The sequence below is a fragment of the Doryrhamphus excisus genome, linkage group LG17 (assembly GCF_037039965.1).
Source record: "Doryrhamphus excisus strain RoL-2023G ecotype Guam linkage group LG17, RoL_Dexc_Guam_v1.1, whole genome shotgun sequence".
Lineage (NCBI taxonomy): Eukaryota > Metazoa > Chordata > Actinopteri > Syngnathiformes > Syngnathidae > Doryrhamphus > Doryrhamphus excisus.
Window position 1 is genome coordinate 5052289 of NC_136373.1, and position 24842 is coordinate 5077130.

A 24842-nucleotide genomic window follows, 5' to 3' on the forward strand; every position below is an offset into this window, starting at 1 on the left:
GTGGCTGGGTTCCATTAAGTTGACTCTGTCACACTCTTGTGATTTACTACAACTTTTAAATAGGATAAAGTTAATTAAATATTTATGCTAAAAGACCAATTCAAACTTTGGTGCTATATTGATTTCCTATGTCATAATTGGTCACTGACATGTGATTGGGGGGGACATCAGCTTGAGAAAAATAATAAAAACACATCTAAATCAAACAAGATTTGTTGAAAAATTAATTTTTTTGCCCTTGTGCCATTACAAAATGCTCACTATTAGTTGAAAATATAAAACTGACCAACCCCCAAAGCAACCTGCAGAATGCCAAGTAACGACTCTGACCATCTCAGCATTCCACAACATAAATTTTCTTTTAATATATTTCAAGAACAGCGGTTTATTGAGGATGCACCCAATAATGAATACTGCGGGAATACCTGTAATTCCATTCAGTGGGGCTAAAGTCTCTTATACACACACAACGTTTCCCATTATAGTCATCAAGTCAACATTTGACAGATTTTTTTCTCCATGTCTTGAAAAGAAAATATTATATTATACACTCGAACCATTGGTTTCATGACACAAATGCCATAATATACAAATGAAAATAAGAAGTCCTTGATGTTGCTGTAAAATAACTTCAAACTTGCCTGTTTGTGAAATGTTTATGAAACTGTTGTCTTTTTTTTCCCCTCACAAATGCCAGTAAACAGTTCAAAGCAGTTCTGTTTGTCCTTTTCATCACAAACTGTGATTGGGGGGCGTCGTCCGCCCTCACTTGATGTGGACCACCATCTCATCCGTTTTTAACCGTTTGCGTCGCGGCTGAACAAAGTCGTCCTCAGAGTCCTCGGTTTCCTCTGCATTCCCATCCCCCGTTTCCGTAGCATCGTCGTCGGGCAAATCAGGGAAGCTTTGTCCCGGGAAGATCTCCTGCAGCTTCTCCTCAAAGTACAGGCTCACCGCTTTGCCGGAGACCGCCATCTCGGATCCCTCCTGCCAGGGGGGGTAAGAAGGAGGAAGATAGGGGGTGGGCATTGAAAAGACAAGTAGGGGAGGGAAAAGGATGGGTTGAAGAGACAAATGACATGTGGTTAAAAGCGGTGCTGAGAGGGCGTCTCGGGTTGTACACTGATATCCTTCAACCACATGTGAACACACCCTCTACCCACTGTGGCTCCAGAAACACATTGCTGCCATTCAGCTGGTGCATTTACACGCAATTTAGTATGACCAATCATTTTTATTGAATATGCCGTCCCAGTATGCATGAATCCTATGACTTCAGTAAAATAATCAATGATGTCCCTTCTTTGTAGTGAGCACTCAAACTAGGTCAGGGGTCTCAAACACGCGGCCAAATTTGGCCCGCAGGACACTAGTGTGAGGCCCCCGCCTTGATATGAAAGTTTAATGTTAGTGCGGCCCGCGCAAGTTTGATATGGATGCTGTATGGTATCATGTACCCCAAAAAATTATTACCTTTGATTAATGTTCATGTCAAAAGGTTAAATAACTTAATAGTTATCCTCCCTATCTGTGTGGAAGTGGTAAGTTTTTGGCTTTTTAAGTTTAAAGGAAATAACATGGAGGCTACCGTTTAGGTCGCTAGCTCTCTAGTTTGCGAGTTAGCATGTGTCACAAGACCCTGCAGTTGCGCAATATGTTGTAAATAAAAAGAGTATAAATGTGACTATAGTCGTGTTTTGTCATGTCTACAGGGCTCTAATAAAGCTTTGTTAATTTGAATCTGAAAAAATAATGTCTACCCACCAACTATATGTGGTTTCTTAAGTTTTTATTATTTGCCGTTTTATTATTATTATTATATTTATTTATTACTGATTGATTTTCTTTATTCCTGATTTGTTTATTTATTTTTCATCTTATTTTGTGTAGAAAAATAAAAATTAAGATATTTGAAAACAGTGGAATGTTTTATCAGAGCTTTTCTTGTAGAAAATCGGAACCAAAGCAAAGTTTATTCATTTTTCTGTTTTTAATAAATGCGTTTTTTGTTTTGTTTTTGGAAAACCTGATGCGGCCCAGCCTCGCCCGGACCCTAGCTCCAGTGGCCCCCAGGTAAATTGAGTTTGAGACCCCTGCACTAGGTAGTTGGTGTCACATATGGGCATGCTTGAAATCTAAATTCCGGTTTGTTTGAGTGGTGCAAGATAAGATGTCCGTGCTGTGTTCATGTGTGGTACGCATCCCTGGCCACAGAATTGACTCAAAATACCACAATATCCACAAAAACTAAAACCTCTACTAAGACAGCCATAGAAAAAAACTATCACAATATTAAACTCACGATAAGTTTCCTTTCGTCTGTCGCTTTGTACCATCAATAAAAACAAAAGTGTCACATAATTATTGTGTTTGCTCCTCATGACAGTTATTAATGATAGAAATTAATTCAAAATAATCCACTGCCAATGACACCAGCACAAGCACAAGCACACAACCTGTGTCATATAATCACAATGTGTTCGTTCCCCTTGCCAGTTATTATCTTTCCCCATTAAAAATAATGAACACTTCAAATAATCCACAAACGAACAAACCAGGGCACGACATCACAAAATTAATGATATTGTTCCTTCTGCCATTTATTAATGATAACTAGCCAACTGGTGTTGGTTCAAAAACCACCATTTTTTTTTAACTTTGTAACTGTCCACTTGCATTACAGTCTTGAAATGTACAATATAAATATCCATGACACAATGTGTCAATCATTCCCAAACATTAAAAAGGCGCTGTCCCTCTTCAGCTTCCAAATCACACTAAATTCAACCCATAAGTATAAGAACAGATTGGAAATAATTATCTATATTTGTCAAAATTCTAAGTTAAACTTGCAGGCAGAAATGTTGGAATTCATGATTTTTCCGTCACCGTTTTCTCGTATACGTGTCCTTAGCACGTACACGCACGCCAAGGGGTCGTTACGTGGTTATGATAAACTACACATTCATTCATAACATTAGTGGCTAAACTTTGCCAAATCACTAGTTACCTGACAATAAGAATAAATGATGTGCGTACGCAAGCGCTACGTGGGTTTAATGCTCTTGTTACTTTGCACAAATAGCACTAATTGAATTATTGCAGTCGTAGAAATAAACACTAAATTACATTGCTTCTTAGCGCACTCAATGTATTATGGGATTTTTGTGGTGTAGTAAATGCGACTAAAGCACTGCGGTCTATCAGTATTCCATGTTGCCATCAGTAAATAATTATGTTTTGTCCAAAAACCGCTACGCTGAAGGGCAAAAAATATAGTTTCTTAGAGCCTCAGCGGGAGCGAGGGAGGATATCTTGTGCTCTATTTGAAACATCTTACCTGTGTATTAATGGGTTTGTCGTCATCATAAACCCGGATTATTCGAGACATCTAAAAAGGGGCAATAGCGTTATAACACAGACAGGTCAAGTAGCAGGGGGAAAATGGTCTTTTCAAAAACATGCTTTTAAGTCCACTTGTGTTAATACAATAGAATCACAGAGGGCGTGGATCATTAGTGGACTCTGCAAAGTCGCAGAATTCAGAATTCAACAAATTGGTGAAAGATACGCCTCTGAAGTTGGCAGTGATGCTAAAAAGGGAAAATGTGATGACACTCAGAACTGAATTGAACTCTCGGTTTTGATTGCTCACTACAAAACGGATAAATCGAGTGGCAGCGGTCGTTTTAGGGTAATGCTGATTTTGAGGAGCTCAACAAAGTTTTGGGGTACTGACTTGCTTGCAGTGGTGTGTATAACACAGCACAGTTTTGGAGTTTTGGGGTGTAAATGTTAGCCTGATGGCAGCAAACCAGTTTCATTGTAAACCGATAGTCATGTAGGAAGGAACATGTATTGTGCAACTCTGTACGATGCAACTGTTAATTCACATGTCCACCATTATCTAAGACCTACCGCTATTCGATGATTTGCGTTATGTGAGGAACATCAATCAATATAATCTTTGGGGTTGTAAACACGTTCCTATAAATAACGGATACAGCGTATTAAAGTGAAATAAAGATGTATGCAGCAGGGTTTCCCTTTGGATTGTCTTAAGCTATGATGGTGATTGACACATATCTATTGTTTTGAAGACAAGCCTAAAGTGTTATCATGATACCAAGATTGTAAGTAAGTTAATATGAATGCAAACTGTCGCCATAGAGGCAAAATGTGAAATGCTACGTTCACACCGATGCCGAATGTCGCGCTTTGAATCGGCGACGAATTCGGCGTCATTTTTCAAAAAAATCTCACAATCTCCTCAGATATGTTTACGCTCTGATAAGCTCTGATACGAAATTCGTTCCCGCTTTAGGCGACTAATTATTTCCCGAATCGCTACGGCTACTCACGCTTTGATGCCGATTGATCAGGATTTGTTACGCTTTAATACTCATTGATAAGCTTTGGTGCGCTTATCACGCTTTAAATAACGCTCCGATGCGATTATCAAGCTCTCTTGTGCATTGATAGGCTCTGTTAAGCTCTGTTACGCAATGGAAAATTTCGAGATCCCGACTGCATCCCGCCTCTGATCCAGAGCATATATAAAGATGCAGCAGATCCATTGATCCTTTGAACCAAGCTCTGTTAAGCTTTCCTACGCTTTGAGCAAAACTTTGATAAGCTTTAATACGCTCTCCCCGCTTTACGCAATTCGTGACAGATCACCTCAAATTTTTAAACAGTTTAAAAAATTTTGCCGCTCTTGCCGAATGTCCCGAATTGCTCAAACCTTTCTTACGCTGTATTACGGTCTTTACGCTTTCATTAAGCTTTGTTACGCTTTGCTCGCCGATTTAATTCGCCATCGATTCGGCATCGTGTGTGAACGTAGCGTAAACAAAGATGTAAACAAAATTTTTATCGCTGCACTCGTGTGCATTTTTAAACACCGCACTGGGGAAAATGTGCATAGCCGTAAGCTTTCCATCACACAATGTTAATTAAAGAGAGAAAGGGAGTGTTATTGCATCTGGAAGTAATTGATTAGTGACAACAGTCAGTAATTGGAAAAGACATTTGCGAAGGTGGGCTGTCCAACCTCTGCACAATTTGTGTACACACACATACACACACACGCACACAGGAGCGAATGCATTACAAGCTAACCGATCATAGCCAGTTTAGTTTGCATGTCACTATGTGCAAAGACTAGGCATGGACCAGTATGTGGTTCTGACACTATAAAGGGGACCTATTATGCTTTTTACACATAAATATAATATAAATATTGTATTCTCATATAACTCATGAGTTACAAAATCCTCATGTTAAGTACTTTTTTTATATAAAAATAAGACACACAGGCTGCACGGTGAACGCTGGAGTTTGCATGTTGTCTCCGTGTGCATGCATGGGTTTTCTGAGAGACATCTGAGAGGCTGAAATCAGAACATGTTTACATCATGAAATCCAAAAAATGATTAAATCCAATACCAAAATAGTTGTTGATTAATTGGATAATCGATTAATCATCGATTCAGTCAACATTAGCACATCCCCCCATTTATAGTTGGTTCTTGCTATTAGTTAACACATGTTTATGGATATATGAAGTGGGAAGAGTGGTTACCGCGCAGGCCTCACAGCTAGGAAACCCAAGTTCAATTCCACCCTCGGCTATCTCTGTGTGGAGTTTGCATGTTCTCCCCGTGCATGCGTGGGTTTTCTCCAGGTACTCCGGTTTCCTCCCACATTCCAAAAACATGCTAGGTTAATTAGCGACTCCAAATTGTCCATAGGTATGAATGTGAGTGTGAATGGTTGTTTGTCTATATGTGCCCTGTGATTGGCTGGCCACCAGTCCAGGGTGTACCCTGCCTCTCGCCCGAAGACAGCTGGGATAGGCTCCAGCAGTCCCCCGCGACCCTCGTGAGGATAAGCGGTAGAAAATGAATGAATGAATGAACTTGACACGCACATTTAGCTTTGATTTTGTCGATATATTGTTAATAGATATTCAAATCTTTTGGTCCATATCGCAAAGCCCTACGTTTCCGGATGTAAAACTCGACGAGGACACACGTCTTGTCACATCAGCACCGCTTGATACAAACGAGGCATCTAACGACACGTTAAGTTGCGACTTTTGGCAACACAGCTCATGCCCGAAGTTACAGCACATCAAAGCCAAGCTCCAACTGCGAGAAACAAAAAGACAATACAAAGTATTTCCACGTAGTACCTTGTAAGGACCTCAACGTTCTCCTCATACAGTAAAATGGTATAATTGACTGCTTTAGCGTTTGTGAGACAGCAACTTTTTCATATCACGGTATGAAAACGGTAACCGGCCCATACTATCTAGCAGAGGCTGACCAAGGAAGCAAACTAGCAAAATGTGACAAAATACATCCAGGTTTGGTTTAACTTGTTATTCCCTTTAACCTTGACCACTGTCATGATGGCATACCTCTACATCCCTACTGATCACAATAGCAATTCTAACCTCATAGCTTTGTCATGCACACACTCACACGAGATGTCGCTCCCTAAGCCGGTGAAAAAAAATAATAAGTCGCCTCACTCACCTCATTATACTTTGCACAGTTTTTGAAGACCACGCGCATGTCAGATACAAACTCCTGGATGGTCTTGTAGTATTGGGAGCTCCGCAGCTGCAGCTTTTTCTTCACCTTCTTCAGATCCATAGGGTTCTTGATGATTCGATAGTAGTTCGGCACCTGAGTAAAAAAAAAAAAACCTTCCATATGAAAGTGAATAGAATAAATTGTGTAGTTGTGCATCTTGCATAATTACGCACAGAGTTGGGGACGGGCTCCCTGAAGCCCACGCTGAGCTCATGACAGAAGATGTACAGCAGGAGGCGCTCACATCGCTGCAGAGAGAGAGAGGTCAGAAGAGGATAATTAGCACTAAATACAACAGCTGAGGCTGCACGGTGGACGAGTGGTTAGCACACAGGCTAAGAAACCCAAGTTCGATTCCACCCTCGGGCCATCTGTGTGGAGTTTGCATGGTCTCGCCGTGCATGTGTGGGTTTTCTCCGGGTACTCCGGTTTCCTCCCACATTCCAAAAACATGCTAGGTTAATTGGCAACTCCAAATTGTCAATAGGTATGAATGTGAGTGTGAATGGTTGTTTGTCTATATGTGCCCTGTGATTGATTGGCTGGCTGGCGACCAGTCCAGGGTGTACCCCGCCTATTGCCTGAAGACAGCTGGCATCGGCTCCAGCTCCAGAATTATTTAATGTGGTTTAAACTTGTCAATGTTTTTTTGACAAGTTTTTTGACAGATTTGAATAGGTTCTTTTTCCTGTGGCTTGTTCCGAAGACAGCTGGGGTAGGCTCTAGCACCCCCGGCGACCCTCGTGAGGATAAGCGGTAGAAAATGAATGAGCAGCTGAATGGTGTGTCCTAATTTTAATATTAATATACAACATGTTTATATAATTTTAGATGCAGAAAACAATTCAAAATGCATATGAATAATGAACGAAAGGGATGGTGGCGCCTTATGGTGCAAAAATACGGTACATTGAGGCATTGTATTAATAATGCAATAATGCCATACTGCATACTCACTGGAAATGAGTGTGTGGATGCACACAGAGGCACAATTTTGGTGTACACTAACCAAGGGTGTACACTAACAAAGGTTAAACCGTCTATACCAGGGGTCACCAACCTTTATCGCAATACATTTTTCTTCAAAATATGTAAAGAAAAATTCTTCCTCCCAATCACTGTGGAAAATGTAAGTCCTTTTTCGCTTTTCTGCCATGTTTTTTGGGGGCTAAACTGCACGAGTAAGCTAACTCCTCATCACCGCTGCACTATATCGGAAAAGCGGGTGAGCGGACGCGTGCGCACACGTGAACTTTGACTTGAGGTAAGAGTTCGTAATAAAATATTTTTGTTTTAATTTATGATGTTATAAGATGGCACGGCGGTCTAGTGATTAGCGTGCAGACCTCACAGCTAGGAGACCAGGGTTCAATTCCACCCTCGGGCATCTCTGTGTGGAGTTTGCATGTTCTCCCCGTGCATGCGTGGGTTTTCTCCGGGTACTGCGGTTTCCTCCCACATTCCAAAAACATGCTAGGTTAATTGGCGACTCCAAATTGTCCATAGGTATGAATGTGAGTGTGAATGGTTGTTTGTCATATGTGCCCTGTGATTGGCTGGCGACCAGTCCAGGGTGTACCCCGCCTTTTCGCCCAAAGACAGCTGGGATAGGCTCCAGCACCCCCGCGACTCTCGTGAGAATAAGCGGTAGAAAATGAATGAATGAATGAATGTTATAAGATAAAAAAATACATTAATGTAAGCAATTCTGATTCAAAATTTAAAGCACAAAATAACAATGATAATTTGTGACCAGTGCTATTTTTAGAAGATGCCTCACGGGCGCCTTAAGTGGTCCACGTGGGCGCATGGGCGCTGGTGACCCCTGGTCTATACTCTATACTATAGCCATTTTAGTTTGGTGGTATTCCTTGGTTCAGTAAAAAAAAAAATTCAGACACACTAATCGAGCCCAATGAGGATGCACTACTCAACACTTACCCTTTGGTCCTCTGGATTGAGGACTTTCTCTACTTTGACTCTCTTGCTGTCATCACAGTACTCAATTTCCGGACTCAATATACTCCGGCAAAATGTGCAGAGAAAATCCCCCCTGAAAAACAATTTTCAAAAGTCAAGAAAGGATTTCAAAAGAACAAATTCCTTTTCGAAGAGCACTTACTTGGGGAAGATTTTAATAGTGGGCACATGGCATTTCATGTGGAACACTTTAGGACACCGGTCACAGCACAGCAGGTCGCCGCCATTGATGCAAACCGCGCACCAGTCTTCGTTGGGGTCGTCCTCTTTACTGCCGCCACCATCCACCCCCTGCCCCTTGGCCGCTTTTCCATTAGTTAGCTGTGTGGACAAAGTGCAGGAGGATGAGGGGGCAACACCGGAGCCGTTAAGTCCAGAACAAGAGGTCTCAGACTGGGGCTCTGTTTTGATGCGCTCCCCTAAGGCGCTGTTCTCAGGACTGCTCATCTGTCGGGACAACAAAGACATTTTTTGTCTCACTATTAAGCTGTGAAGGCTGCCTATTGTTAAGCAAGTTACCAACAGAACTACAATTGTGCTGCGGTCTAATTTCAATAATAAGTTCATTAATAACTTCTTGACACCGTCCTACTTAGTACTCTACTCTGGGTTTCAGCAGTATCTTCCTAAGAATCTTAAGATTTGTTTGTAAGAAAACTACGTTCAAATCATCAACATCTTCTTTAACCGCAAAATTGTGTGCAGCTGTGTTCTTAGATTATCGAATCCCATCTCCTTGTGAACTGAAAGTGTGCGTATGGTGAGCCGAATTAACATTTCATTAGCATAGATAACAGCCCACCAATGCTAACAAAAGGGCATAAAGCTGCAGGGTCGTGAGCAGACGCAGATTTCAAAATGCCGAAAGCAAAATGTTAATTAATTGGAGCACAGTCGGTGAAGAGGAAAACACTTTTGATAGTACGGAAGTGGAAGTACTGCTGCAAGAAATGCGCCACAGGAAAAAAAAAACCCTATTCAAATCCGATGACAAAAAAAAACATTGACAAGTTTAAACCACATTAAATAATTCTGGAGCTGGAACCTATCCAAGCTGTCTTCGGGCGAGAGGCGGGGTACACCCTGGACTGGTCGCCAGCCAGCCAATCACAGGGCACATATAGACAAACAACCATTCACACTCACATTCATACCTATGGACAATTTGGAGTCGCCAATTAACCTAGCATGTTTTTGGAATGTGGGAGGAAACCGAAGTACCCGGAGAAAACCCACGCATGCACGGGGAGAACATGCAAACTCCACACAGAGAGGGTGGGATTGAACTCGGGTCTCCTAGCTGTGAGGCCTGCAAGCTAACCACTTCATCACCGTGCAGCCCCATATTAAATGATGTTACATGAAATAAAACCAGAGTATTTTTGTAACCTCTTGAGTTTGAACAGTTCATCAGGGAGACAACACTTTCAGCTTTCCTCATTATAACTTTTAGGAATGCCATCGACTGTGGATCTGAGGCCCTGAGGAAACGCTTCCGAACTTTTTTTTTTTTTACACCTTTTTATTCAAGCGTGTGTCCTGAAGGCAGGACTGAGCATATGTTTGGGAGATCAAAATACATTCTAATATTTGCCTGAGGGCCATGATAATGGCTTGATTTCTTCCCAGATGAAGTCCCGCAGAGCCAAACTGCGGCAGAAACGGAACCCTCCTGCAGCAGTACCTCCAAATTGTCCATATTGTCATAATTGACAAAGTGTCCATAGATAGGAATGTGAGTGTGAATGGTTGTTTGTCTATATGTGCCCTGTGATTGGCTGGCCACCAGTCCAGGGTGTACCCCGCCTCTCGCCCCAAAGTCAGCTGAGATAGGCTCCAGCATACCCTCGTGAGGATAAGCGGTAGAACACGGATGGACATATGCATGTAAAATCAGTATTTTAATGAGTTGAACAAAAGCGGACTACACTATTAAGGTAGGGAAAAAAAAAAGTGTTCTTACCATGCAGGCACTCCTCCCACCATTTGCCCCTAGCTCTGCCTTCATGGAAGAACCTGGACAAATGAGACTGTCATCCAAACCGGGCTCCTGTTTCACCCGTACTTGGTCCACAGCAGAAGCCCCTCCTGACATTGTCCTCCCTGCAGAGCTGACACTTGAAAAAATAAAACAAAACATTAATGTACAGAAATAACCCCACTCTAACACACTTTGGGGCAAAAATAAAAAACACCATTATGACACTAAAAAAAATATCCTTACCTGCCTCTGCTGCCTGTGCTGGACGTGCTGGAGGGTCGTGCTGGCGTGTGTGCATTGGAAAGACCTGCAGACACGCAAACAGTATTTCACAGTGAATGTGAGGCCCATCAGCAGTACAGTGGAACCCACTTGTGTCTACAAACCCACTCACAAGACCAATGGGTCAATGGGTGTCTATATAAAAGGTGCTCCACTGTAGTCGGACATGCATTAGCGCAACATGCCTGTGAATACTCATATCACCTCGTACTTCGGTACGAGGTACATTATTTAAACATTTTTAAAAAATACCTAAAATGTATTATGGAAAGCAGGAAGTGAACAAATGAAACAGTTACTGATTGTAAAAGTAAACTATTATGGAAAGCAGGAAGTGAACAAATGAAACAGTTACTGATTGCAAAAGTAAACTATTATGGAAAGCAGGAAGTGAACAAATGAAACAGTTACTGATTGCAAAAGTAAACTATTATGGAAAGCAGGAAGTGAACAAATGAAACAGTTACTGATTGTAAAAGTACCAGATGGAGGGGTAGGATTTAATAAGCTTTGCTTCTTCCTACTCCTTTTGGACATGTGGAACTGTGGACTGATTATGTGATGCATTCAATTGTAATCTGATGCATGTTCAAGTGAAATAAAACCATTACTAATATTCCCATTCAGCCAAATTAGCGCCACATTTTGGTACCTGAAGATCCAGGAGAGTGTGTGGAAAGTCCAGGAGAGGGGTTCATGTCTAGTGAGCCCGAGTGCTGCTGCGTGCTGGCCGTGATGTAACGAGACAGGAGGTGGCCGAGGTTGCTGGAGCCTGCATCCTCCAGCTAGAAATGTAAAGGAATGCATAGTGACTAAGTGATCAGGCTATGATGTGTGTCGGTAGTATAATTAACACAATTAACAATTAACACTGGGGGGTCCTAATTTGGTCAACTGCAGAGAGTACAAGGCATGTTCTGCATGATATTACAATAAATGCTGACTGTTTTACATGAAAAGGAAGGCTAATGTGCACACCTGAATGGGCGGGATCTCAGGGAGGCAGGGCAGGTTCTCCGGGTTGGTGACGGACGGGATGAGCTCGATGGGACCGATGACAGGGCTGGCAGGACCTCTGTGACTGTGGGCTCCGGCCATACTGGCACTGGTGGGACTGGTGGGGTTTGCATTGTGGCCCGACGCCACTGGGAAAGGTCCTGCATGGCCTGGGTTTGAATGCTGAAGCAAAAACAAGGGAGGATTTATTGGGGAGGGGAAAAAAATGACAGCGAGGAGAAAGAAAATGTTACTCCCTCAGGAAACATGATTGCCGGTCATGCATTTGGGGTGACAAAACATGCTACACAAGATGCACGAATGACAAAAAGTAGGAAAAGAAGGTGCCAAACCCCTGATTGCAGTAAGAAACGAAATCTTTGGTGGCTCATCTCAGATTCTAACGACATCTGGACACAGAAACAAACAGGGGGCTTGAATTGACTATCGTTGATAATTAAATGGACTGATCCATTTAACATACAAGTTTGCCTTATATTTTTTTAAATGTAAACAAGAGTGAAGTAGTTAAGGTACAATAAGCATGTACTTTGTACACTTAAAAGTGCTTCATTGATTCCATAAGAGCGCGAGCAGGCTAGGTCTGTTACCATAATAAATCCATTAACTGCATGATAATTGGATAGCAAGATGTGTCACTCTGTGCCTCTGTTTCAACCCCAGGGCACATTGATTGTGTAGCGAAATGAACAGAGCGAGTGAACCCTCCTGTCAGTCATTCAGTGGGTGGAGGCAGGGGGCTGCAAGTGAGTGCTGCAGCTTTCAAGTGACTAAATGCAAATATGAAAGAAAAGCACAAAAGCGATGGTTTCTCAGGCAAATGCTAAAGCCATACTGTGGGAATATTTCAATTTTTTCACATTTTTCAAATTTTTATTTTGGTGCATTGACAGCTCAGTTTTGCACACTCCTTGCAATTTTTTTTAATAAATCACAATATTGTGAATCACAACTATTGTTCTCACATGGTTTTGTTGTTGTTGAAAAAAAGTGTAGTTTGGAGCCTGTCAGGCAAATGCTAAAGCCATATTGTGGGAATATTTCCATTTTAAATAGAATAAACAAGGTGAGCCCATGGACGCCGCCAATTGATTTTGGTGTATTGACAGCTCAGTTTTGCACACTCCTTGCAAATTGTTTTTTAATAAATCACAATTTGATGTAAAAATGGCACACTGCATTCAGAACCTGTTTTATGCATATACTTGGAATTTGACAAATATGTAAATTTACTTGTTCAATCTGTTCTTTTATTCAACTATTGATAACATATGGTAGTTGTTCTCACATGGTTGTGTTGTTGTTGAAAAAAAGTGTAGTTTGGAGGCTGTCAGGCAAATGCTCAAGCCATATTGTGGGAATATTTGCATTTTAAATAGAATAAACAAGGTGAGCCAATTGATTTTGGTGTATTGACAGCTCAGTTTTGCACACTCCTTGCAATTTTTTTTAAGAAATCACAATATTGATGTAAAAAATGCACACTCCATTCAGAACCTGTTTTGTGCATATACTTGGAATTTGACAAATATGTACATTTACTTGTTCAATCTTTTCTTTTATACAACTATTGATAACATATGGTGGTAGTTCTTATATGGTTTTGTTGTTGTTGAAAAAAGAAATGTGTAGTTTGGAGCCTGCAGTTGCGGGCTGATGGATGGCGCTATCACTTCTAACCATAAAGTCAATCAATATCGGAAGGCTGAAGAAAGTAATTTCCAGACAAGGCAAAAATAGCTACAAGTAAAAAAAAAAAAAAAAAAGACCTGAAAATTACACATACTGTGTGTGTACAATTACCAAGATCTGTTATTGCATATTGTCCAATAAGGTTTGCATATGGCCATAAATCAGCCAAACCGTAGTAAGTTTGCGTGTTTGACGGTGCGTGCTGACCTGCCGCTGTAGGTGAGGCTGCATCATGCTAGGGTACTGCTGTCCGTTTTGCCTGAGCTGCGCAGGGGGCATCCTACTCTGTGGTGGACCTGGTAGACGCATGTGGTGCGACGAGGAATACATGGAGGGAATGGGTCCACCATTTAGGACCATTGGCCCCCGCGGGAGCTGCTGCATACTGATGAGCCTGGGAGGCTGGGCAAGAGCGCAAACGAGGTCAGCATCCTTTTGTTTTTGTTAAGGCTGCTTATAAAAATAAAAATAAACACATTGCAATACCTGCTGCGGAACCATGGGCGGCGCAGTCGGTCTGGAAAGTTGTTGGGATATTTGGGAAGCAAGGCGCATCTGTTGTTGCATCTGCTGCTGCTGCTGCTGCTGCATCTGCTGCTGCTGGTGCTGAAGGTGCGGATGGTTCTGTTGGTGCGGATGGTGCGGCTGCTGTTGAGGCGGCTTTGGAACATAGCCGGCTTCACGCAGTTGGTTCATACGGTTCAACTGGGCCAGGCTGATCTGGCCGGGGTGTTTGCCAGGATGACCTTGGCCTGGCGAAGTGGGTGGCTGTGTGGGCAGCTGCGTCGGCGGAGGTGGCTTCTCAATTACCAGATTACCTAGATCAACAAAGCGATGCAACATGATGTAACGTGCTAATTTTATACACTACTGCTCAAAAGTTTGGGATTTGGGATTTTTCTTGGCAATCCTGCCATGAAGTCCAGCATCCTGAAGTGGCCGCTTCACTGTTGATACTGACACTGGTATTTGACGGCTACTATTTAGTGCAACTACCAGGTGACGACCTGTCTTAAACTACACACTCTCAGATATTTTGTCTTCTTGCACAGTTGTGCAGTGTTTTTCTGTCCTTGTTAGACCCAGTTTGTGCTGCTCTCTGATTGGAGTAGTTAACAGCATGGTAAGAGATTTTTGTTTCGATGTGTTTTCTAATAATCTATTAGCCTTATAAAATGATGAACTTGGATTAGTAGCCATAGCAGGAGATTGATGCAGAGGACTGACAGTTGTTGATAGTAGGCCTCTATGCAAAAATGTCGATCATTCTTTGAAAATGGTAATGGTTTTATTTCATTTGAACATGCATCAGATTACAATTGAATGCATCCCATAATCAGTTCACAGTTCCACATGTCCAAAAGGAGTAGGAAGAAGCAAAGCTTATTAAATCCTACCCCTCCATCTGGTACTTTTACAATCAGTAACTGTTACATTTGTTCACTTCCTGCTTTCTATAATACAGTTTTTGTTTTTTTGGGGGGAATTTTGAATTTCCTGTCTTGTACCAAAGTAGGAGGTGATATGACCATACAATGGCATAATGGGTACCATAGTAACTGTCCATATAGTGATATATATAGACTCTTCTGATTATCATCTGATTAAATTTAATTATTTGTGCAATGCATGAAAATGTTTAAAGACATTTCCAAGTGATGCGGTAGTGTATATTCTGTCAAAATATCAGAAATAAATACCATCCGTACCTAGATTTACCACATTTTTGGCCCAGAAGGTGGGGTCACAGAAAAATCGCACTTCTCCGTTGGCCATCGGCACTGGCTCTATTCTCGCCTTGAAGAGCTGGCGGAGCTGAAACAGAATCTGCAAGCACATAGAGTACAAATATTTGGATTATTGATTCCAAAATCTTATAAAAAAAAAAAAAAAACTCTTCTTTGGCCACAACAACTCTATGAGTTAATTCATGTGTTTTGTTGACTGTAAGAGGAGTGGCAATGGTCATGTGGCAAAGGCGGTGGATGACGAAAAGGATGAGTGTGTGAACGCGCATGTGAGTGTCCTTGGTTGCATGTGTGTGGGCTTAAACAAATTCCCCCCTGTCAGGTGCCCAATCTTGGACCAGACTTTGCAGGAACACAACAGTTGCCATGGAGACGACCGTGAAAAAGGCCTGTGGCGAAGGCAACAAACAACAGGTGACCGTGAAGAAGAGCACGGGGCGGTCGGAGCGTCCTGCTGCAGAAATCTCTTGGTGGGAAATTTATAACGCTCCGACCTTGGATGGCCAAGGGCGCGGAGGTCAAAGTGCGGATTAAGAAAGATTGTTTGGGTTAGTGCGACGAGCCGCATTCCGACAGACAAACTGAGTAGCCGGCTACTCAGTTTGTCCATTCGGGTCTCACAATCGATCCATCTGTCTTTGAAAAGCCGAAAGCTTTTTCAAGATGTCTTCCTTGTTGAGATTCACACTCGCAGTCTGAGTGCTAATGGTTTTACCCACCATATCAATCATGACAGGCAGCTGGTTGGCCGCGTTGACGCTAGGGCTGGGTTAAACGATTATTTCTCCCACATTCCAAAAACATTCTAGGTTAATTGGCCACTCCAAATTGTCCATAGGTATGAATGTGAGTGTGAATGGTTGTTTGTCTAGATGTGTCCTGTGATTGGCTGGCAACCAGTCCAGGGTGTACCCTGTTCTTTTCCGAAGCAAAATATTTATGTAAATGAGGACAAACAACATACCGGCCTCTTGCTATAAAGCAACGCCGTGCTGCTGCCCGTCGAGATGGCCCAACGGCAGAAGTTGAGCACGTGATGGATCTGCTGGGCAAGCTGGCCGATATCTTTATGTTGGGCCATCAGCCTTGCACTGCGCTCTTTGGTCACAGTCTGGACACAAAAGTAGACGAATCAGATATTAAAGATATGACACATGAAAATTAACCACTGCACAGAAATTTAATAAACAGCCACGTATACATGCACCCAAATATTCCAATTCCATTCGGGTTATTTGCTCAAACGGAAAGAATGTAACCTTTGTATACACCTCATTCCGGGAAAAAAAGTGCCAATCCGAATGAATATATAATGGGATTCCCAGGGGTGGAATATTCCTTTCCCCAATCCGATTGAGGTATCTTGTACCCGCTCAAACAGGAAGTTGTCAGACTGCGTTCTTCTTCTTCTGTTGTTAATTGGCGGTTGGCAAGCAGCTTTCGGTGTGCATATAAAACATGTCTCGAGTTTAATTATAAAATATTAGCAAGATTGAACTTGATCTTTTCCTGTTACCGGGTGCGTTCTTTCAGCGAATGCTGAGATACGACGTAACACGCAGCTCGAGACGTTCTTTGGTTTTAAAAATGGAGGCGAGCAATCGGCACTGGACTGCTGCGGAAAGTTTGTTTTTGATTCAAAACTAAATTTCAAGACTGGACGAAGGAAAAACTGGCAATACAGAGTTATTCCAACAAGTGAAAAACTCGGGGAAGTCGGTATCACGTGATGTTTACGTCTTACTGCGTATGCCCCCATTGACTATTCTGGTTGATTATAGCGGCGCATGTAGACACGCGATTGGAATATTCCTTTCCATGTATACCATTGCTTTCGGAAAGATCCCATTCGGAAAGAGAAAAACTCCTCATGTCAACGTGGCAAATGATCTTAAAACCGTGATTATGACGTACCGTTACAACCCCGGTTAGTGACAGATCAGGACTTTCGTCTCAACTCGGTTATCTTACCTCCAGCTGCTGTAGCAAGGACTTGCCCTTCTTGTTGATCTCATTTATCAGAGTAAACACCGCAATCTTGATTTCATGTTCAACCTTCTTATGAGTGTCGTTCAGTTCTTTTAGCCTGGATTTAAAAATACACAAATGGTACGGTGAGCACATATATTTCGAGAGAGCGGGAACGCAGAAGCAAATAAAAAAAATTCACTTACCTGTTTTGCACTTGAGAGACTGAGTAGTGGACAAAGTTCTTCTTCTCCTGTAGTTTGCCCATGGAGGATTCAATGAGGCCTCTGTGGTTCACAAAAGCCTCCTCCAGAAACTGGTACCTGATTTTAGTGTTAAAAAAATAACAGTTCCCAATTACATATCTAAAAAATCAACGCGATTAATGACTATTAATAAACAACTAATACAACAACAGTGCTACAGCATATTTATTATACTTGTGGATGTCGATATATATGCTAAACGACTTGCCTATGCTCCTTGTGCTCTAGTAGCTGACAGTCCCTACAGGTCAAAGTGTCACAGGTCTCACAAAAGAGCTTTAGTGGTTCTTGCTTGTGGATGGGACAAAAAACAAGCCTGCGACCAGATCCGCCCATAGACTCTGCAGGAAGACCAGAAGATGGATGATAATGATGACGATGATGATGATGGCCAAATACGGCAGAATCTAGTTCATGACTGAAACTAATGAAAGAAATTCCACATACAGTCATATTAATTGTCATTATTCTCATTCGATATTCGAACCAGGACAACTGGATACTATTTACCCAAAAACAGCAAGTTGTATTAGTTAGCAAACCGTCTTACCGGAGCCCGTGTCAGCATCCTCTTTTGTACGAATCTTGTGGTCTTTGGTTATTTTGACCCTCTGATGAGCCTCCACGCAAGTCTTACATAACCATTCTCCACACTCCATGCAAAATCCGATGGTCCCGGCGTTGTCCTCACAGCTTGTGCACACCTTGAGACAGCAACATTGTCAGTCAGGTCCACGGTATGGAATTGAAAACAACGTGGAATTCATTAATTGATTACATTGTTTACATGAGTAAATAGCTATAGCATTAGATTACTATAACATCTGACCACGCTCTGATCTGACAGCAATTTGACAATAAACACATCCAAAAGCTTAGAGCAGTGATTCCCAACGTGTGGGCCAATGTGGTACTGCAGGTTATTATTGTTTTTATTGTAAAATATTTGTTGCACGATTTAAAAAAATATATTTATAGGCTAAGTAATAACCTATTGACTGTTATTGACTTGTCAGAATATTTTAGGAACCTTATACAGTTTATGATTGGAACATCTCTCAGCTCTCTGGTCATCATGCCAGGGGGTCATTAACGGAGGAGGACGTGGTATGTAGTGGCGGGAAAAATGGAGCACTGGCTTACGGGTGTAAAAAGAAAAACAGAAAAATCATCAAATGAAAACGATAATCAAAATGATTCTCTGAAAACAAAAAAGGAGGTTTCATTGGAAATATTCCAATTCCAGATAATAACGATTATGATAATAATAATAATAATAATAAATAATTAAATAATAATAATAATTATTATTATCATATATAATAAGTACACGTAATATATAAATCTAAATATATAAATATATAAATTTAAATATACATAAAATATAATAATAATCACTATTATTATTTATTATTATCACCATCATCATCATAATTATTATCATTATTATATAACTATATAATTTTATAATTATATAAAATAGAGCTGCACGGCGGACAAGTGGTTAGTGCGCAGGCCTCACAGCTCGGAGACCAGGGTTCAATTCCACCCTTGACCATGTTTGGAGTTCTCCCATGCATTTTCTCCGGGTATTCCGGTTTCCTCCCGTATTCCAAAAACATGCTAGGTTCATTGGCGACTCCAAATTGTCCAATTGTACGAATGTGAGTGTGAATGGTTGTTTGTCTATATATGCCCTGTGATTAGCTGGCGACCAGTCCAGGGTGTACCCCGCCTCTCGCCTGAAGACAGCTGGGATACCCCCGCGGAAAAGCGGCAGAAAATGAATGAATGAATGAATAATAATAATAAAAAATATATAAAAATAATAATAATAAGTTACATGCTCTGAGAACACAGCATTTCGTCTATGTACTGTTTCTAGGACAAAGGTGGGCTGCGGACATTTTTTAGATTTTCCAGTGGGCCCTGAGTTGGTAAAATTCAGGAACCCCTGGCTTAAAGGGTTGGGGGCCTGCTGCTGTTTTTAATAACTCACTGTAAAAATACAAGCCGACGCTCATCTACATAGGCAGAAAAAATTGATTGTTACTTACATTTGCAGACTTTTCATCAGATGTGCTGGTGGTCTCGGAGGTATCTTTGACAAAGTAGTTGTTGATAATGTCATTCTGTTTGTAGTCCTGGTGGCACACTGAGCATCGCATCACATTGACTGGAGGACAGAAAGGAGAGAATATATCAAATGTCTAATAAATGTCTCATAAGAATGTGTATATATATATATATTTTTTTAAAAACCTCCGTTATAGTAATTATTTTACTTTTTAGAGCACAGATCTTATGTTCTTATGTCTGTGGGACCCCCGCCCCCCTCATTGAGACCACCGAGCTTATTGAGTTAGTATTTCTCCCAGAATGATTAGATTAAATCGAACACAGGGACTTTCTCCCCAAAAATTATTTCAAAGCAGGATTGTTTGTCTGTAATTAAATTAATTAAAGAAAAAAATTACATCACCAATAATTCAATTAGTATGGTCAAGCTGACAATTACCCCCCCAAAGCTAATATAGCACACACGTGATGTTTTTGAAAGTAAAAATCCAATAATGCCGGACATTTGCCGGACATTTTTCACTGACAACCAGTGTGGAGTAGTTTGAGGCAGTCGAAACCGGTTTGAGCCGTGTGAGGCCAGTTTATGGAGGCTCCATCTGCTTGAGTCCCTGAATGATGGGCTTGCCAAAACAGTCGTTAACCACGCATGCACGCACATCAATAAATTAAACAGATCCATGACCACCTCCTCATCGGTATAAAAACCACATCCGCATTCTACACTTCCCTTCATTTTAACGCAATTATTACAAACATGACAAAGACAAGAAGATAAACACAAATGGGAACACATGCATCATAAATATTCATAACATTATCTTATGATAACCTTGTCATTATGTCCGCTTTATGATTGTAACATAATGAAAATGATGTACGATTAAAAAGGTGTGTCGTTCATCAACCAATAAAACACAATCCCTGCCTGAAGGAAGTTAGGCATAAAACTGAATTATGCTAGCTTCATCGCGACTTCGCCAATTAGTTACAGTGCCTCCTGGTGGTGACAGGAAGTTACAACAACACAAATGCTTGCTGGAGAAACTAACTGCTATGACTTACTATAATTTATTGAATCACTTTGACATTTATACAGGGCATATTAAACAGATTGATGATATGAAGCATGATTTTTCACATAAGACATAAGAGCCTGGCAGCAAAAACTGCTCCTCGCATTTAGCCATCAGACATAACTTGGTAACTTCATATGGTAATGGTTTGATTTCATTTGAACATGCATCAGATTACAATTGAATGCATCACATAATCAGTTCACAGTTCCACATGTCCAAAAGGAGCAGGAAGAAGCAAAGCTTATTAAATCCTACCCCTCCATCTGGTACTTTTACAATCAGTAACTGTAACATTTGTTCACTTCCTGCTTTCCTAATATAATTTTTAAATAAGTTTTTTATTTATTTTACATTGTTACATTTGTTCACTTCCTGCTTTCCTAATATAATTTTAAAAAAATATTTATTTTATTTTTATTATTTTTATTTTATTAATTTTACATTGTTACATTTGTTCACTTCCTGCTTTCCTAATATAATTTTTTGTCATGTACCAAAGTACGAGGTGATATGACCATCCAGTGACATAATGGATACCATAGTAAGTGTCAATATAGTGATATATATAGCACATCATGACTGGTTCAAGACTCTTCATCCTTGTATTTAGCAAACATCAACTGCTTGTATTGTTTCTTGAATTGGCTCATCGTTGTGCATTGTTTGACTTCCTTACTCAATCCATTCCATAGTTTGATTCCACATACTGAAATGCTATGGCTTTTTAACGTAGTCCTAGCATAGAAGTGTTTCAAATGTAGTTCTTCCCTGAGATCATATTTCTCCTCTCTTGTAGAGAAGTATTGGATGACATTTTTAGGGAATTTGTTATTTTTAGCCTTATGCATTGTTTTAGCTGTTTGAAGATTAACTATATCAGTAAGTTTAAGTATTTGTGATTTTAGAATATCATCATATGGCCGTCAAAAGTCACATAAAATGTCAGGGTTGGGTTCTGGTGACGACTACATTTTGATACTGACTCCAATGGCGCCACCAACAGGAAACTACTGCTGTAACTACTTTCTACATGGTCTGATTTGGTCAAAATTTTTATTGATGGTGGTTTGGGGCATCAGACAGGACATGACCACATAGCCTGGTTGAAAATTATATATGTGATAACTCCCTTAGACATGATCCGATCGTATCAAATTTTTAAAGGTGACCTATTATGCCTTTTCTCACTATAAACTATAAATGTAGTTAGAATGTTGTATTCTTGGGTTAAACAATGCCAAAGTTTCGGATAATGAAGTTTGCGTATTTGGAAGTGAACCCTGAAACAAGTTTTGGATGGCTCAAAACACTTTGTTTTAAAAGGCGTGGTAAAAGTGCCCCTTTGTGATGTCACAGAGGGCTGCTTCCCCTGCTCTCCCCCAAGCTCTGCTATTCTGGATGCGAAACAAGCTCAGGCATTTGGAGAGTCCTAGCAAGAGAAATATATTTTTCTCTGTCAACGGCAGGGGTCCCCAACCGCCGGGCCGGGGACCGGTACCGGTATGTGGCGCATTTGCTACCGGGCCGCACAGAAATAATAAATTTATTAATGACTCACAACGTTGTCCCAACAAAACAAGCTAAGGTCTCCCACTGATTAGCGGGTGAGTTATAATTTCCCTGCACTTAGCATTTTGCTTTTAGCCCTGTCGTGTTATTTTATATTTGCTGTATTTTTCTGCCGGTCCGTAAAAAAAAAGACCCAAATCACACCGGTCTGTGGTGAAAAAAAAGGTTGGGGACCCGTGGTCAACAGCATTTCGCACAGGACTGTTTTTGTGAACATGAACTATCAAACTGTTGATGGCGCCAGCCACGCCTCTGACAAAGTGTGTGCGACAATGAGCGCTATCCCTCGGGCAGGCGAGGTTGCCAGACGTCTGGCTACGCCTGAGCTCCACCGGCATAATACATTTGCATAACAAAAATACCTAAATTAAAAAAAAATCAAACCTCACAAATCATTTGGCGTTATTTTCTCTGCTGTTATTATCACTTCGGGCTCCCGCCTGTCCATTGTTGTGTGTATGTGTTTCACAGTGTTGAGATGAGCAACAGCAAATGTAACGCGAGTAAAGCTGGACTTCTGAATAGATTATAGAAGGGTTTGGATTCGGTTACACACTCCTGTTCGGAAGGTGGCGGTAATGCACACCAACCGCCAATAAACAACAAAAGAAGAAGAAGAACGCAAACCCTGACAACTTTCCATTTGAGTGGGTACAAGATACCTCAATCGGTTTGGGAAAAGGAATATTCCACCTCTGTGAAACCAATTATGTGTTCATTCGGATTGGCACTTTTCTTTCGGAATGAGGTGTATACAAAAGGTTCAATTCTTTCAGTTTGAGCAAATAAACCAACTGCAATTGGAATATTTGGGTCCATGTATACGTGGCTAATGCAAAGGTTTCTGATCATGAGGTTTGCGCATTTGGACTTCAGCCCTGAAAGAAGTTTGGGATGGTTCTGAACGCTCGGTTTCAGAGAGTTCCTTATATGGACACAAGCTATAGCTCAGATATGCTATAGGCCCGCCCTCCCCGAGCTCTGTTTATACCAGGAAATGTGTACGTTGGCCTAATGAGGCAAACATCAGGCAGAAGTGATTGGAGTTGCTGATTCCCTGCTAGCAAGAGAAAAATATTTTCATCTGTCAACAACATTTCAAAAGGAGCCTTTTTTGTGTATGTGGGCTAGTATGAAGCTGGACGATCCGCCAAACTGTTGCTAAATTGCTAACTCCGAGCTAGCTGCAAGTAACAATTTGTTAGTGTCCTAACTGTTTTTATTTTGTACGGAATTGCTAATACCCTTTTTCCACTACAATCAGTGGCACTGCCCGACTTTTTTTTTTAAACATGGTAGTACCGTAAAAAATGGTAATGACCACAGTTCAACTCCCGATGTTGCAGAAAACCTAGGTTACAACTCGCGAGTCAGGGGTCTCCAACCAGTAGCTCATTAGCTACCATTAGCTCCTAACCACTTTGCAAGTAGTTCTCAACTAGATTTAATCATTTTATTATTAACTCCTATAACAACAAAATTACAAAGTGGGGTTTGACAGTAGTACAGAAGTCTTCGGGAGCGCTTGAGCGTGTGATCAATCACAGCAGAGTGGGTGTGCCATGAGGTGGAATAAATAAAAGCAGACCTTTCTGGAAGGTCTAGAAAGCTTTAAGCTTTATTACATGTGGGAACTTAACCTAATGTCAATAGCTACATAATGTTTGGCTAGCAAAACAATCAAATCAGGAAGCAAACAGGTGATTTTTGTTGGAGAAGAAGCTGAAGAAAACTCACCAATGTGTGTGTCCGTTTGTCCGTGTGGTCCAGGTACCTGCACGCTGATCTGCCTCTCTGGTTGCGGGATACATTTCAGGCAAAAAGAGTGCAGGCATGGCAGAAGTTTTGGTTCTCGGCTCTGAAGACTCTGTTTACACACTGCGCAGGTATCTAATAAATTAAGTGGAACCGGCGTTGTAGCCGGAGCCATGGGAGGGGGGGACATTTCCGTTGAAAGCCCACCGGCTGCGGCATCCGTGGCCGCCGGGACTAGGGGCAAGGCCGGGGCTGTTGTCGGGACCGGGGGAAGGGCCGGGGCTGTTGCCGGGACCGGGGGAAGGGCCGGGGCTGTCGCCGGGACCGGGGGAAGGGCCGGGGCTGTCGCCGGGACCGGGGGAAGGGCCGGGGCTGTCGCCGCGGCCGAGGCTGGTGGTGCCGGGTCCGGAGCTGAAGCCGGAGCCTGAGACGGACCCGGGGCTGGATCTTTTGCTGGATCTGGGACTTCGGCGGGACCCGGTTCTTCGTTTGTTTCCGTCGGGCTCGTGTCGATGCTGCTGCAGCTGCCGCTAACATTGCTGATGCTAAGCTCCCCTCCGTCTTCTGTGGTGGTGCTTGTTGTTATTGTTGGCGCCTCGTTAGAAGGAAAACGTGGTTCTGTCTCTTCCGTTTCGTTTGTGTCGCTTTCTTGGACCGCAGTCGCAGTTTCGGCTTGAATTTCGCTTTGTTCGTTGCCCTCTAACGAGGGAACTGGCGGCGGGTTAGGTGACGGTTCCATATCATCGGCGTCTTTGTTATCCGCCATCTTGCTTCCTCTTTGAACCGCTGCACGTACTCTACGTGACTGCGTCAACGGCGTGACT

At 41.8% G+C, this 24842-nt stretch overlaps 1 protein-coding gene across 5 annotated transcripts; it reads right to left on the minus strand.

Moving 5' to 3' along the window:
• Window positions 1-340: 340 nt before the first annotated feature.
• Window positions 341-24842, minus strand: trim33 (tripartite motif containing 33). 5 transcript variants are annotated; one of them, XM_058085788.2, is made up of 21 exons: window positions 24001-24842; window positions 19594-19712; window positions 18087-18240; window positions 17745-17877; window positions 17477-17593; window positions 17274-17388; window positions 16267-16413; window positions 15264-15381; window positions 14041-14372; window positions 13762-13956; window positions 12195-12251; window positions 11824-12024; window positions 11498-11630; window positions 10807-10870; window positions 10546-10699; window positions 8725-8903; window positions 8544-8655; window positions 6776-6850; window positions 6543-6695; window positions 3341-3391; window positions 341-987 (listed from the first exon to the last, which is right to left on the minus strand). In XM_058085788.2, the coding sequence occupies exons 1-21, from the start codon at window positions 24782-24784 to the stop codon at window positions 766-768; spliced, it is 3615 nt and encodes a 1204-aa protein (XP_057941771.2). In that variant the 5' UTR covers window positions 24785-24842; the 3' UTR covers window positions 341-765. The 5 variants fall into 5 exon arrangements, with proteins under 5 accessions (XP_057941771.2, XP_057941768.2, XP_057941770.2 ...); XM_058085785.2 differs by having other exon boundaries at window positions 8725-9029; XM_058085787.2 differs by lacking the exon at window positions 12195-12251 and having other exon boundaries at window positions 8725-9029; window positions 24001-24841.

What these genes read in the sequence shown, in the direction of transcription:
- trim33 (XM_058085785.2), bottom strand. Translation starts at nt 24,784, where the DNA reads ATGGCGGATAACAAAGACGCCGATGATATGGAACCGTCACCTAACCCG. An exon ending in GGATGCTGACACGGGCTCCG is followed by an intron (nt 17,878 to 18,086) that starts GTAAGACGGTTT and finishes GTCTTCCTGCAG; the next exon opens with AGTCTATGGGCGGATCTGGT. An exon ending in ACTATTAAAATCTTCCCCAA is followed by an intron (nt 8,656 to 8,724) that starts GTAAGTGCTCTT and finishes ATTGTTTTTCAG; the next exon opens with GGGGGATTTTCTCTGCACAT.